Source organism: Thamnophis elegans, chromosome 4 (assembly GCF_009769535.1).
Source record: "Thamnophis elegans isolate rThaEle1 chromosome 4, rThaEle1.pri, whole genome shotgun sequence".
Classification (NCBI taxonomy): domain Eukaryota; kingdom Metazoa; phylum Chordata; class Lepidosauria; order Squamata; family Colubridae; genus Thamnophis; species Thamnophis elegans.
In genome coordinates, this window is record NC_045544.1 from 49,190,789 (window position 1) to 49,206,900 (window position 16,112).

Below are 16,112 nucleotides of genomic sequence, written 5' to 3' on the forward strand. Positions count from 1 at the left end.
TTTGGTCTTCAATTCTGATCCATACATTCCTGATTTATTATTATTATCATCAGATTGGTTTTTAAAAAAAACCACCAATACTAATTTTCCCTGATTCAAGATGATTTCTGTCTCTAATTGGAAAATACATTTGTATTCAGCAATGTACATTTTGTTTCATAAATATTCATCCCATTAAGTATTTGCAAATAAAAATAACTAATTATTTAACTAATAAATAACCTGATTTATTCAGACCAGTCTAGTAACTTTTACTAGAAAGCTACAGTGTTAATGGTTGTTTGTTTGGTTCACTGCTTTTCATTTGCTCTTGTAGAAAAATGTTTGGAGCAGGAACAGCCTATGAATTACATTTGGAAAGAAACTGGACCAAGAGACACTGCCACCACTAGCTGCTATGACAACCCTACCCAGATTGCATCACGAACATGGTAACAGCTCAAAGATAATGAGATGCTTAGTGGTGAGACTGAGATGAAGTATACTACGGATATAATTAAAAAGTGACAGATTTAGGTTTTTAAAAGTGAAGAAGTAAAAGATACAAAGGATTTAAAATGTAGACTATGTGATTTCATAAGAACTTCCATATAGGGATATGCTAATGGTATTTGCTGTTCTTTCTTTACTTAGCTTTCTAAGCATGAATGATTACACATCTTACTGGGGTACTCCTGATCTTAGAAACTGTACAGGTAAGAGTTTGTGTATCCACTCCATTTAGATAAATTTGAAATGTTTCTTTTCCAAGCTTCAAACACATCTGGGCCTTGCCAAGAAAAGTTTTCTAGATATTAGTCTCCGATATAAAACCCTTTAATGCTTTAACTGAAGAACTATGCAGTTTTGTTAGACTCTAAAGCACAATCCATGTTTATTTTAGATATAAAAAGCAACAACAGCATGGTGTTTTTATAGCATAAATATTTAAATTCTATTCAGAATATTTTATCAGGTTGAGGCTTTTTCTTTTATTCCTACTGAAGAAGAAGTAGAAACATTTTTAGCATTTGGCCATGGGAACATGACCAAAATCCACTCACCCTAGCATCACATGAATAATTTGCGTAGCAGACCTGCTGACTAGGACTAGACTCCCATCATGCAGAAAAATTGCTTTAAAGATAAAGAATCTTGCCCATAAGATAGGTCTATTGATACAAATGAAGCAGTTTTCAAATTAGAACAGCCTGTTTCCCCTCTCGTCTGTCATCTTCAAAGAGCATCTTTTGATTTGTGGCATTCATTCAGCATATTAATATCAATAAGTTAATGTCTGTCGTCAGCTCTTTGAGCTACCATATACCATATTTTTTGGAGTATAAGATGCACTGGAGTATAAGACGCACCAAGATTTTGAGAAGGCAAATTAAAGAAAAAAGTTTTTGTACTTTGCAGATCTCTCCAAAACTGCCTATTTTTTGCTAAAACGGGCCCGTTTTGTGTCAAAAAAAGGGCATGCATAGCCTTTAGGAGGCTTATAGAGTGCTCCTGGGGACGGAGGGGGGCAAAAATGAGCAAAAAATGGTCTGGTTTTTGCTCATTTTTGCCCTCCCCAGCCCCCAGGAGCACTCTGGAAGCCTTCTAAAAGCTGTGCATGGCCATTTTTGCAAAGGGGACAGAGTTTCGGGAGGCCTAAAATGCTGTATTCAGTGTATAAGACGCACCCAGATTTTTACCCTCTTTTTTGAAAAAAATATGGTACATCATGCAGCAGTTCCATAAACAATGAACATAATTGTATAACACAATACAAAACCAAAACCAAAATCATACTAGCTTTATAACTGATAGACAGAACAAATGAATTCCAAAACCCAGAGAATGAAATGTCTATGGAGATTCTCAGTCATCCAGGTCATGGTTGTCCCAAAGGTGCTTTTTCAAGAGGCAACTGGACTTTTCAGAAAGTACAGTTGCCTCTTGAAAAAGCACCTTTGGGACCCCAGAAAATGAAAAAATAAATAAAACATACCCAGCAGAGTCTGAAAGAGCCAAACAACAGTGAGCAAAAAAGCAGAGTACATTCACCTACTGTCCAAAGCCATCTCCTATCTTATCATTTTTAATGGCACTCTGGAAGCTCTACTACACCAGTACACAAAATACACACTAAGTACATACACACCCTAATCTTCGATAGACTTGCTATAATTGGGGGGAAATGAACTTTTTCTGAAACTAACTGGCATGTATTGTTTTCTTTGTGTGCTTTCAGAAAATGCTGCTGACATAGCCAACCAGCTACTGAATCTTACGGGAGAAGGGCAGCAGTTGACTTCAGACAAAGTCAATGATGTGATCCAGAAACTAAAAAAAATTGTAAATGATGAAGAAATCAATGAATCCTTGGGTTCTACTGTGATCACAATATTTTCTAATATTTTAACTAGTTCTGATAATGTATTGGCTGCATCATCTTCTGAGTAAGTGTTACGGGAAGAGGATCTGAGTGGTATGCAGAGTTTTTTTAAAAAAATGTTTATATATTGGTAGGACATAGAAACAGTGTAAAACTTTATCTGCATTTTAAAATTAACTCCTCAAGTGAATTATTCAAATCAATAAAGAAATAAAATCTAATTTTAACTTTCTTAACTTCTCAATTCATGGGCTTGATAGTAAATCTACTATTTTAACACTAAATCAGTTTTGCTCTAGGATCATAATAATTAAAATAAGTCAAAGTGAAAGGTAGATAAAATGTAAGTGAGACAGGACATGCTAGTGACACTAATAACATTCACTAGTATTAGATACAAGCAAAGAAGTGTTTCATTGAATCAAATTATTGTAACTCGTTAGCTTAAGTAACATCAATTAACTCTTAATTGCAAATGTAATCCAAAGGAACAGATGCCCAGAAAAGAGGTGCATTTGTTTGGAGCAATCATGTCTCCCAGTATGGCAGTAGAATAGAAATTATAGTGCCCAATAAAGCTTTTGCAAATTATCTCCCATGCTGGCCGTGCTAATAAATGGGATACAACTGTTTTTGTGAGTAGCTATAATTGTGGGGGCAACAACTATCAAGAGCCCTGGATATCTCTCCAGTATCTATCAGTTATGGCAGCATTTACCCATCACTATGAGCAAAATAAAAAAATAGGACTAGGCCTAAAAACAACAAGGAACATCATAATCTATGTTAAAAAAAGCATATATTCAAAATACCACCATTCTAATTTAAAAAAAGAAACTGAGAAAGAAGCAGATTTTTCTTCCTCCAGCAGGACAAAGAATAGAGCAAAGAAAGAGGATGATCTGTATATGACTTTTGATCTCTTTCTATCATTTTGGACACACTGTTCTTCAGTAAAATTTGCTCACGAATATCTGAATATTTTGAAGTTTGGTTTTTTTCTTTATAGTTAGGTAAATCTATGCCAAAAATAATATTTACTAATGCATGCAAAGGTTCTTTAGACTCAAAAGTTATTTTTAATCCCATTATTTTAATGAATTTGATGTGTATGCTTGATTTTAGAGCTATAAAGACAATTGATGCCTTGGCATTGAAGATTCAGTTTATAGGTCCTTCCATGAGCATCTCAACCCGAAACTTGGCGCTTGGAGTTTCATCCTTGAATTCTTCTTTATTCAATGGCTCTTCCTTCAGTGTTGGACCTCAGAACAATGCTTCAGATTTTCAGGTATATCAAGAACATCCAGGTTTATTTTCAAGCAAGATATGTTGAATTCCTTTGACTTATTTAGTGATTTATGTTGAGCTTATCAATTCAAGACAGGGATGAGCAATACATACTGTGTAACTCATATGTGCTTACCATTCCATTTGTGGTTTCTAGCATGCCCTAGAGCAGGGATGTCAAGCACAATTTCATGGAGGGCTGCATCAGGGTTGTTATTTGACCTCAGGGATGAGGGCGTGGCCAGGGGGCATGGCCACCTCAATATAACTTATGTCAGGGGCACCTGTGATCGCCAGATGCTAAGGTAGGACTTCCCTCAGACCCTTCCTCTCTTTCACTATAATCTCACTACCTCCCTACCTCACTACTTCCCTCCCTTCCTTTTCTTCTTTTCCCTTCCCTCTTCCTTTTCCTTTCTTCCTCCTTCCCCTTTTTCCTTATTTTTCCTTCCTTGCTCTCTTCTCATCTTTCCTTCTTCTTTTTAGTCTTTCCTCTCCCTTTCTCCTTTTCAGTCCCTTTTTGGATGCTCAAGGGCAAAAAGACAAACATTTCTCCTTTTGTTTTGTTTTGCTTTTAGTTTGTTTTGCTAGATCTCTGCCAACGAAAATGTAGCCTGGGAGCCTGAGCTCCAATTTTGCTGGCAGAGGCACCACAGGATGGTCCTGTGCTATTTCCAGGGTGCCCTGCAGTCCGGATCTAAGCTCTCCTCAAGCCAGATCCAGCTCATAGGCCTTGAGTTTGACACCCCTGCCCTAGAGTGATTGGGTACTGATGTTTGTAAGGAGAGTTTGGGAGGCTTTTAAAAGCCAAAAAGATGGCAGATGGTTAGTTTATCAGATTAGGAAAAAAAGGAAAACTCGAAATATATCTAAACTGATTTACAGAGGGAAGGAGGTGTTTCAACAGGAAGAGATTCAAAAGGCTTTTGGGGAATTTTTTACAGAACTGTATAAAGGGGATAAAATTAATGGTTTAGACATAGACAAATATTTAGACAAAGAGAAAATACCTTCAGTTAGAGAAGAGCACAGGCAAAAATTGAATCAACCAATAACCTCGGGGGAAATCTTGCAGGTAATTAAGCAATTAAAGTCAGGGAAAGCACCAGGTACAGATGGCATGACAGCGGTTTACTATAAAAACTTACAGTTAGAAATGGTAGAACCTCTTAGAGAATTATTTAATATGATTCAAATGGAAGGTAAAGTGCCTCCATTTTGGAAGACAGCGTTTATATCTTTGATACCCAAAGAAGATCAAGATACTACTCAACCCAAAAATTATAGACCTATTTCATTACTGAATGTAGATTATAAATTTTTTACTAAAATATTAGCAAATAGGTTAATGTTGGTTATTCAACAATTGATACACACGGACCAAACAGGTTTTATACAGGGGAGACAGATGAAAAGTAATGTCAGATTAATTATTAATGCATTAGAATATTTGGGAAAGAACAACCAGATCCCTGCTGCGTTTATATTTTTGGATGCTGAGAAGGCCTTTGATCGAGTTAACTGGCAATTTCTGCTGAAGATATTGCAAAAAATGCAGATAGGAGATAATTTTTTACAGTCAATTAAAGCAATATACCAACAGCAAACAGCACAAATCATAGTCAATGGAAGTTTAACAGACTCTTTTCAAATTGGAAAAGGTACAAGACAGGGCTGTCCTTTGTCCCCATTATTGTTTATTATAACTTTGGAAGTATTGTTGAATAAAATACGGGGCTTGGATGGTTTAAAAGGGATCAAGATTAGGCAGCAAGAATATAGAGTCCGTGCTTTTGCGGATGATTTGGTCATAATATTGGTACAACCGTAGGAATCCAGTATGGTTTTAATGAATATGATTAATCAATATGGTCAAGTGTCTGGCTTTAAAATAAATTTAGGAAAAACCAAAATATTAGCTATAAATATGAATATTAAACAAAAGGAAGAATTAGGAGTGATGCTAGGATGTGAGGTAGTTAAAAAAGTCAAATATCTTGGAGTTAACATTTTAACTTCAAATGGGAAATTATATAAGCATAATTATGAACTACTTTGGTATAGTATACAGACGGAGATGAAAAAATGGGAGAAATTGCACTTATCTTTGCTGGGTAGGATAGCGGCAGTGAAAATGAACATTTTACCAAAATTTCTATTTCTTTTCCAAATGTTACCTATACTTTAAAAAGATGCGAACCTTTTAGAATGGCAGAAGGTCAACAAATTTGTATGGGCAGGAAAGAAGCCGAGGGTAAAGATGAAAATAATGCAAGATGTACGTGAGAGAGGAGGATTGAAGCTACCCAGGTTTGCCCAGGTTCACCTGGTGCACCAGTTGCGTCCCTACCTGGACCGGGAGGCACTCACAACAGTCACTCACACCCTCGTGACCTCAAGACTGGACTACTGCAATGCGCTCTACATGGGGCAGCCCTTGAAGAGTATTCGGAGACTTCAACTTATCCAGAATGCAGTCGCGCGAGCGATCGTGGGTGCACCTCGGTACACCCACGTTACACCTATCCTCCGCGAGCTGCACTGGTTACCGATCAGTCTCCGGATACGCTTCAAGGTGCTAGGCGTAACTTATAAAGCCCTTCATGGTATTGGATCTGGGTACGTGAGAGACCGCCTGCTGCCAATTACCTCCCACAGACCCATTGGATCTCACAGGGTTGGCCTCCTCCGGGTGCCATCTACTAGCCAATGCCACCTGGCTATTACCAGGGGGAGGGCCTTCTCTGTGGCAGTTCCGGCCCTCTGGAATGAACTCCCCGCAGGGATTCGGACCCTCACCTCTCTCCAGGCCTTCCGAAAAGCCATCAAAACCTGGCTTTGCCGGCAGGCCTGGGGGTGATGAGTTCCCTCCCCTCTCGACATGTATGGTTGTGCAACTGTTGTCCACTTTTATTATTTGTATTTTGTCTTTTATGTTCCCCCCTTTTTTCCCCCTTGAATTGTTCGCCGCCCTGAGTCCTCCCGGAGAAGGGCGGCATACAAATAATAAAATACGAATACGAATACCTAATTTAAAACTATATTATGATGCAGTGGCATTATCTGTAATTAGTGATTGGACTCATTTAACCAATGATAGAATATTGAATATTGAGGGACAAGATCTGGTATTTGGCTGGCATGCTTACCTGTTATTCAACAAAAAATTGGATAAGAATTTTAAAAGTCATATTTTAAGAAATGCTTTACTGCGGGTTTGGAAGAAATACCAATATAAATTAAATGACAAGATACCCATGTGGGCAATTCCTAGACACTCAATTGAAAATATGAATATAGCACAAAAACAGGACAGAATTACTTACAGACAGCTTCTTACCTCGGAAAGGGGGGTATTACAATTAAAATCTTTAGAGGTATTAAAAGAGGAGAAGGTAGTTCAAACATGGTTCCAGTATGGGCAATTACAGGCTAGGTGGAAAATAGATCAAAAAATTGGTTTTATCCAAGTTGAGGATAACTTGTTTAAACAAATAAGAGATCAAAGCTTAATGCATATAAAGAGGATATATAATGTATTAATACAGATGGATTCGGAAACAGAATTAGTTAAAGATTGTATGATAAAATGGGCTCAAAATATTGAAGAATCAATAATGTTGGATACATGGGAAAGAATCTGGGTAAGAAATGTGAAATTTACACAAGCTCAAAATCTGAGAGAAAATTTTTACAAGATGTTCTATAGATGGCATTTAGATCCTAAAAAGTTGGCTTCTATGTATCCGAATGTACAGCCTAAATGTTGGAGGTGTGGTTCTCTCGATGCTACATATTATCATATATGGTGGACCTGCCAAAAGGTTAAGGCATTCTGGATAAAAATATGGTGGGTTATGCAAAATATTTTTAAAAGAAGGATAAAGTTTATTCCTCAGTTATTTTTACTAGGTATATGTATTGACTTTACAGTGGTAGAGACTAACTTGATTCTGCACCTAATAACTGCAGCAAGACTGTTGGTGGCGCAATACTGGAAGAAGGAAGACTTGCCTACAATCCAAGAATGGACATTGAAAGTCACAAACTTAGCCGAGATGGCTAAAATATCGGCATATCTTAAAGATCACTCAAATGAGAGATATAAACGAGACTGGAAAAAATGGATTGACTATATACAAAATAAATACGGGACCAAGAAATTCCAGTTAGCCTATGCTTAAGATCAGAAATGATTTAAACTGTTAAAAGTTAGTTCAGTAAGAAGAAGCTAAGGTCAATCTAGAATGTCATTAATTTCTTTATTTCTTTTTTCTCAATAGATTTTAGACTGTGTTAGTTAAAAATCCATACCGTGTACGGGTTCTGGGAAGTCGGGGGGGGGAGGAGGAGGGGGGTTGGGGGGTGGAGGGAGGGAGGGGCATACAAAAAAAATTGTACTTCAATGTTTTAATGATTGACCAATGATGAAATATTTGTGTTTTTTAAAAGAAATAAAACCTTTTTCTTTAAAAAAAAAAAAAGCCAAAAAGATGTCTTGCAAATTAAAACACCCATTTTACTCCTTAAAAATTGCTGCCATTTCTCATCCCCCCAAAATACCTGTTAGATTTTTCCCATGGAGTAGTTTAAGGGCAAGTAAGTTCTTTAAACCCTTAAATATTGTTATTGTAAAAACATGGTTCACCTAAAGCAACTGAATCGTGTTGAAGATACAATATAATTTCATTTGCATGCAACAGGGTCCCAACAAAACATTGACACTCTGAACTGGCATGAGAAAAGCAGAACCAGAGCTTTGTATACCTTTGGCCCACTGCATAGCAAAGACAAGACAAAGAAAAAGGCAAACTGAGTGTGGAATGTTTTAGATAAAGCCATCCATGTGACCTTATTATTATTTACCCTATCCTGCTAGGTCAGCATGCTAGCTACGTTATCTTTGAGATATGGTCAATGAATAGAAACAATTTGGTTTACTGGGCCACAAGTTCCTGATTTATTCTTCTCTGCTACCACCCAGGGTCAATTCATCTTTCTGTGAATGCTTTCTTACAAGGGCATTTTAAGTAGTTATGGGAGGGCAACCTCATAGGTTTGGTAGAGAATGCAGCTGATATGGGGAGGTTACATGTTGGCATCCGCCTGAGCAATTTAGTCCTAAATTGCTGAAGATGTTATGACATTTCTGGCCACACACTTTGTGGTTCCCAGCAGGGCACGTAAGCAGTGTTCTGTTTCTAGATTGAAGAGTGTGATCCATCTCTGATTTAAGGCTTTGGATCTGTGTCCTACCTGATAAGGGGTTTGAGCTAGCTTATGCAGTATTGTTGTATTCCATGAGCTTTCAACAGCAAGTTTAATAAAAAGCCTGACACAAGATATTAGAATTTGAAAACTAGTACTATTCTGTGGTAAACACATCTGGCCCATGCTGAAATTAATCTAATCTAATCTGTTAGGATTTATGAATTGAGCAGCTCTTGAAGGTGGGCTCTGGGGCCTATTTCAACTATTAGTTGTTGCTTCCCTGGGAGAGAGGTTGGTGAGACAGACTCACTTAATTATTTACTTCTCAATGAATCCAAACCAAAATATATTTAGCAGTATTATCCACCCATTAAATTATAGCTTTGAAAAAAAGCAGAAGTTGTACTTGTACAACCTGAATTATAAAGACTGCTAAATGAAAATATTTTTCAGTAAATTAACCTTAATGTTGATTTGTAAAAATAAACAATATTAAATTGATATTTATATTTAATACAGACAAATTTAAAATTTTCTTTATAAGGGCATAATCCTATGAACTGAAATAAAATAAATATTGCTTTTCATAATGATGAGGAAGGGCTTAAACTTGTTAACTAAATAATTAGGAATCAAATAATCAAACAATATATTCCCTCATTCAACATGGTAAATAGTTTCTATTTTTATTCTATTTTGATAGGTTTTTTTTTTTCATTTTTCTGTTTTAGATTGATTTTGGTAAAAACCAAGAAAATTCTCTTGCTACTATTTCTTTGCCTCCAAGTTTGCTAAATAATTTAAATCAAGAAGACCTTGAAGCAATATCCAGGGCTCAATTCACCTTTTTCAATAAAAATGGACTTTTCCAGGTAGGCATCAATATGTTTAATGATTATGTAAAAAATATAAGAATACTGAAATTTATGTTTATAGTGAGATGTTATTGTTTTTATGACCCTATTCAGACACTATAAATTTAGAAAGAGGAATAGCAGGATGGCTTTCACTTTACCTCTGTGTGTTCATTATCTGATAAAACCTTTTCAAGATTTTTACTTTGATTGGCAAATATATTAAAAGACCTTTCTACTGTAAAGGTCAATTTAGATGGCAAGTGAATTGCATGATTAAATTAATGGGCAGGTTTTTAAAAATACCAATAGTGGCTCTTTTTCTTTCCGTTGTTTTAATTTTTGTTGGTTTATTATTCTTTTTAACCTTGGGAGGCATCGTGACCTAGAGGTGGGGCTCTCACCTCACAATCAGGAGGCTGTGAGTTTGATCTTAGGTAGCAGCAGATATTTCTCTCTCTGGGTTAATGAGTAATTGTCTGCTGTGAACTCTGTGTAGACATTAGGAAGGGCATCCGGACAGTAAATTCTCACCTCCAATCAGTTGCCCTGACCCCATTTCAAAGCAAGGGATTACATTGACAATTAAAAGGGGATTTTTTATTTTTAATCTTGGTATTTAAAAAGCAAGTGTTGATAATTTATTTGGTAAGTTTAAATAAATGTATAAAATGCAGTTATAGGGGAGAGGCTAAAGAATACCAGAACTACAGGATTTGAAAAGAGAATATAAAAATTTCCTTGATATGCAGGTATTATCTTTATGAGCTTTCTTGAATTCTGTGATCTACTAAAGAGATTCTGCTCTCATGCTGAACAATGCATTGATGGATAGAAATATTTCTCAATTGCCTCATAACTTTGGAATGTATTATTCAGTGAAATACATATGGGCCTCTTTATTTCTGGTTTTTAAGGAATTTTGAAAACATTATTATTCCACTCTGTTTTATTAATTTTACTGGTGCTTTGTTTTGTTTTTGCATGCTCTCTTATGGTGCAATATGTCCTGAAAGACAAGATAGAAATGTCATAATAAATAAACATTTACATATAATTTGAGGAAAATGTTCAAACAATAGGTAATATTAATCTGCCTCAAGATTTTATAAGAGACATATGCAATCAACACCAATAGTATATTCATACAATAGAGCTTCCATGTCCAATAGAAATAAATCCTGAGTGATTTACATGGGACTGGACTATAATAATCTGTTTTGTTTTGAGTTCTGGTGCTACTAAATTCAATTTAAATGTGAGTATAATTATACCTGTTCTGTTTCTTGCTTGTTCAAATAAATTATTTTTTAAAATACTTTTATTAAAGATAACAATTACAATTTTGAGGGCCACATCAGGGTTGTGTTTGACCTTGGGGGGGGGGCATAGCCAGGGGGCAGGGCCAGCTCGACATCACTTTATGTCGGCATCTGTGATGGCCAAGTGCTAAGGCAGGACTTCCTCACCATTTCAGTGGTACGTTTTTCACCCTCCTTTAAATAAGTGGTAACTTTTCATCTTCCTTTAAATTACAACAAATGATTTCTTCTTTCCATACTTTATTAAGTAAAGACTGGAAGGTAACTATAGCCCTTGCTCAGTCCCAATTTCGATTGAAGATCAGATTTAAACCATGGTTTATGTGAAGTAATGTATTGAAATAATTGAATGATAATGATAATCTAGATAGGCAGCTCGCACAAACATGCCTCAATTTTTGAGGTGGGGTGATACAGGACTTGAAAATTGTATGTCACTTTTAGATATTCATAATAGGATAATGTATATAGTAGTAGAAAAGCTGAAAAAAAGTATGATCTCCTTTCTTTAGACAGGTTTTGTTAATATAAGAAAGCTATTCCTTCTTAGATAGCGAATTAATCTAATTATATCATTTTATCAGCAGAATTGTTTGTGAATTGCCTCCAAACCACTGTCAAAAGGGAAACATTTTCTCAGAATGACTGCAAAACTATGCATTGCAGTAGTAAGGGAAATAGCAGACATTCTGGGAGGAAAAAAATAACATTTTAAATTAATGAACAGCATGTTCTTAGAGTCAAATAATGTTAAGCATTATGTGGAGGGAAGTATGCAGTGGAGTACCCCAAGGCTCTGCATTAGGCCCAGTACTCTTCAACATCTTCATCAATGATTTGGATGAGGGAAAAAATGGGGAACACATCAAATTTGCAGAAGACACCAAGCTTGTCAGGGGGCACCCCCCTCGGTAGGTTTTAGCTCCGGGATGGGTGAAAAATGAGACTCAGTTTATTGTCAGCATCACTTCATTCAGTAATCAGGAAAGAAAATCACTGGACTCCATTTGAATTGAAATCAAGTATACTTTTACTAATTATAAATGAACAGTTGCAAAGCTAAGCTGAGTCTGGTTAATTAGGCGCGAAAGCTAATAATATAATGTATAATTCATTCCCCTCCCCTTGGCATCCCTGTGCACAGTCCAATCATATTTCCCCCAAATGTCAGGTGTGAGATAACTTCGAAAGGCATCACCAGGATGGAATGCTGGACCGTTGGCCTTGGCGGGAAACACCCCTCCTCCACATGCGCAGTAAGGTGGTCAGTTCAGCGTCTAGAAACTTCAGCACATCAATGATTCCCCTCCCAAATACCATGCCCCCCTCCCCATTTCAATGGCAGCCGAAGCAGCAGCAAAGCAGAGGCTGACATCCGGCCCTCCTCCAGAAAAGGGTGATCAGACCTGCAGAAACGAAAAACACAAACAAACAGACAAACAACAAGACATGAAAGGGGAGAGGAAGAGAGAAGAGAGAATTTTTTTTTAGGAGAATGGCCAAATCAGGGCTTGTCAGGATAAGTAGAATAGAACTTGCGGAGTAGACGAGGCGCCCGAACAAGGGACCCATCAACCCATTCGGTGTGAGAGGGGGGGAAAATGCTTCCAAGCCACCAGGTACTGGACACGGTTCCGGCGTTTACGAGAGTCCAAAATCTCGTGAACTTCAAAGTGTTGCTCACCCTCAATCAAAAGCGGAGCGGGTGGAGGAGGGATAGGCGGACGCAACGACGAAGTGCAGACAGGTTTCAGGAGGTTAACATGAAAAACAGGGTAAACCCGGTTGAAGTGTTTGGGCAGCTGCAGCCGGACAGAAACAGGGTTGATGACCTTGACAATGGGAAATGGGCCAACATACTTAGGCCCCAATTTCTTTGACTTCTGGGGAGTTTGAAGAAATTTGGTGGACAAATAAACTTGATCACCAACTTTGTAATCATACGGCTTAGTCCGTTTCTTATCAGCCTGTTTCTTATGAGCGTGGTGCGCAGCATCCAAAGTTTGGAGAGCTAAAGGCCAAATGCGCCGAAGGTGGTCACTCCACTCAGACAGTGATGACACTTGGGGTTGCTCACGAGGAACCTCAGGAATGGGTACAAAATCCTGGCCAAACACTACACGGAATGGGGTGAACCCAGTGCTGCTATGCACAGAATTATTGTAAGCCATCTCCGCATACGGCAACAAATCCACCCAGTCATCTTGCTGGTAGTTGATGAAACAACGTAAATATTGTTCTAGTACAGAATTAGTCCTCTCACAAGCCCCATTAGTCTGAGGGTGGTGGGCGGAGCTTAATCCCTGGGCGGAGCCAATCCGCTTCAGAAATCCCTTCCAGAAAACGGAGGTGAATTGCACACCTCTGTCCGATATGATCACCCCATATAAGTGGTAAATGTGGGAGATGAACATCTTAGCAAGAGCCTTAGCAGAAGGAATCTTGGAGCAAGGGATGAAATGGACCTGCTTGGAGAACAAGTCGGTAACAACCCAGATAACAGTGTGTCCCTGACTCTCAGGAAGTTCGACAATGAAATCCATAGAGATCTCCTTCCAAGGGGCGACTGGGCCAGCTACAGCTTGGAGCAATCCCTGCGGCTTTCCCGGCGGGCGTTTAGCAGCAGCATAAACGGGACAACTGGCAACATATCGTTCAATGTCCTTTTTCAAAGAAGGCCACCAAAACTCTCTTGACGAGATGGAGCGTTTTAACGAAACCAAAATGTCCTGCCATTCGGGAATCATGAGCTCGCTGAAGAACAATGAGTCTAAGACGCAGGAACGTATAGTTTCGCCCCAATCCAGGGCAATTCATCTCTCATAGTGCATTCACTCACATGCTGCCGGAACCAATCATCATCAGGGAGGGCTTTTTTCAGGTTGGAAAGAAAGTCCTGAGACATCTCAACCTTAGAACGCGCTTGATTCCTAGTAACAACAGGAGCAGCGAGGCTTGTCGCGGGAATGACAGGCTGGACCACACTGAGTTTGGAGCAGTTATATTGAGGAAGCCTGGATAAAGCATCAGCCATAAAAAAAATTCCCCCTGGAATGTATTTCAGGGTAAAATTAAACCGATTGAAATTCTGAGCCCAGCGCATCTGTTTAGGAGAAAGTTTTCTGGGAGTTCCCAAAGCCTCCAAATTCTTATGGTCAGTCCATACCTCAAAAGGGTGTTTGGTGCCTTCCAGAAAATGGCGCCAAGTGGCCAAAGCCCAACGAACAGCAAACGCTTCTTTCTTCCAAATGGCCCAACGTCTCTCCGTGTCAGCTTGCGAGAGGTGTATGCGCAGGGTTGTAAATTACCTTGACTATTGACTTGAAGCAATACAGCTCTCACAGATACGTCACTGGCGTCAGCCTGAACCACAAAAGGTGCGTCCATGTCCGGGTGTTTGAGGACTGGTTCCTCTGCAAAAAGCCGCTTTAACTTCTCGAATGCAGCTTGACATTCCATGGTCCAATCCAGCGGCTTGCTAGGCTTGGGTTTCGCCCCACCTTTGGACTTCAGAAGGTTAGTTATGGGAAGAGCTATCTTAGCAAAAGATGAACTGGCGATAGAAATTAGCAAAACCCAAAAATTTTTGCAATTGCCTGCGTGTACGAGGGGCTTCCCACTCGGTGACCGCTTTCATCTTAGCGGGGTCCATCTCAACATCCTTGTGGGAGATACGATAGCCCAGGTAGTCAACCTTCTCCTGATGGAATTCACACTTGGACAATTTGGCGTAAAGCTCAGTTGCCCGAAGTTTCTTCAGCACAGTACGAACCAGCTTCACATGCTCCTCACGGGTTTCCGTGTAAATAAGGATATCATCTAAATATACGATAACGCCCTTGTAAAGATGGTCATGTAAAACCTCATTAATTAGCTGCATGAAGACTGCTGGCGCCCCCTGTACGCCAAACGGCATCACACGAAATTGGAAACAGCCAAGGGGACAGTTGAAAGCAGTTTTCCATTCATCCCCCTCTTTAATACGGACTCTATAATATGCTTCCCTTAAGTCCAACTTAGTGAAGATGCGGCCCTTCCCCAATTGGGCCAGCATGTCCTTCATCAGTGGTAACGGGTAGAGGTTCTGAGATGATATCGCATTCAAGTTTTTAAAATTCACACACAATCTCAGGGAGCCATCTTTCTTCTCCCTGAATAACACAGGAGCCGCTACCTTGGGTCTCGCCGGTTCAATGAACCCCCTCTCCAAATTCTTATCGATGAATTTTCTCATTTCCTCCATTTCCCTAGGGGACATTGAATATATTTGGGGCTTTGGAAGCTTCACCTCAGGTAAAATATCAATGGTGCAATCAATGGGCCTGGGGGGGGGGGTAGTTTATCAGAAAATTTTTCACTAAAAACTCCTCTAAGATCCCAGTACTCTTTTGGTATTCTCTCCTCCCCTTCGATTCTCTCCTGCCTCCTGGCTGCCAATGTAGGGCTAGTAGCAGCAGAATCTGGAGTCTCAACCTCCCGTTCAGGGGGTATGTTTGTGCGAATACGTAACCAACCCTTTCTCCAATTAATGCGAGGGTTCCATTTACGAAGCCAGGGGAGTCCCAAAATAAGGGGCCGGTCCATGCCAGGTGCCACAATAAAAGTTATTAACTCCTGATGGGTCCCCATTTTCATCTCTATGGGCTCAGTAGAAAAATGAGCAGGGCCACCTCCCGCAATAGAACCATCAATTTGGCAAAAAACAATAGGGGTTTTCAAAGTCCTCAATTTTAAGCCTAGTTTCTCCACCATTTCAGGACTTATCATACAGCAAGAACAGCCGGAATCAAGGAGAGCTAAAAGTTTCTCAGTTGCGCCAGAAGATGGCACTCTCATTTCAATTGGGATAAGCATGGGGCCCAGCGATGAGACTCCTCCTCATCTGATTCGTCAGATGAGCTGGGGCTCACGCCTCCCTCCTCCTCTGGCTGGAGGTGCTGGGAAACATTTTCAGCGGCGAATGCAGCCTCCCTCCTCTTGCCCGGGGCCTTCATTGCTTTTCCCTCTCTCCGGGGTGTGCGTGTGTGTGGCGGTCTGAGCCAATTTTACGCGGCAATTTACGACACGATGGCC

At 39.2% G+C, this 16,112-nt stretch overlaps 1 protein-coding gene across 1 annotated transcript in view; it reads left to right on the forward strand.

Annotated features, from left to right (window-relative positions):
- ADGRG6 (adhesion G protein-coupled receptor G6) overlaps positions 1–16,112 on the forward strand; it is a 128,435-nt gene that overhangs the window by 74,172 nt on the left and 38,151 nt on the right. The window contains 5 exon segments of the mRNA XM_032215480.1: positions 317–431; positions 634–695; positions 2,219–2,426; positions 3,488–3,653; positions 9,595–9,735. Of these exon segments, the coding sequence (XP_032071371.1) occupies positions 317–431; positions 634–695; positions 2,219–2,426; positions 3,488–3,653; positions 9,595–9,735 (692 nt within the window).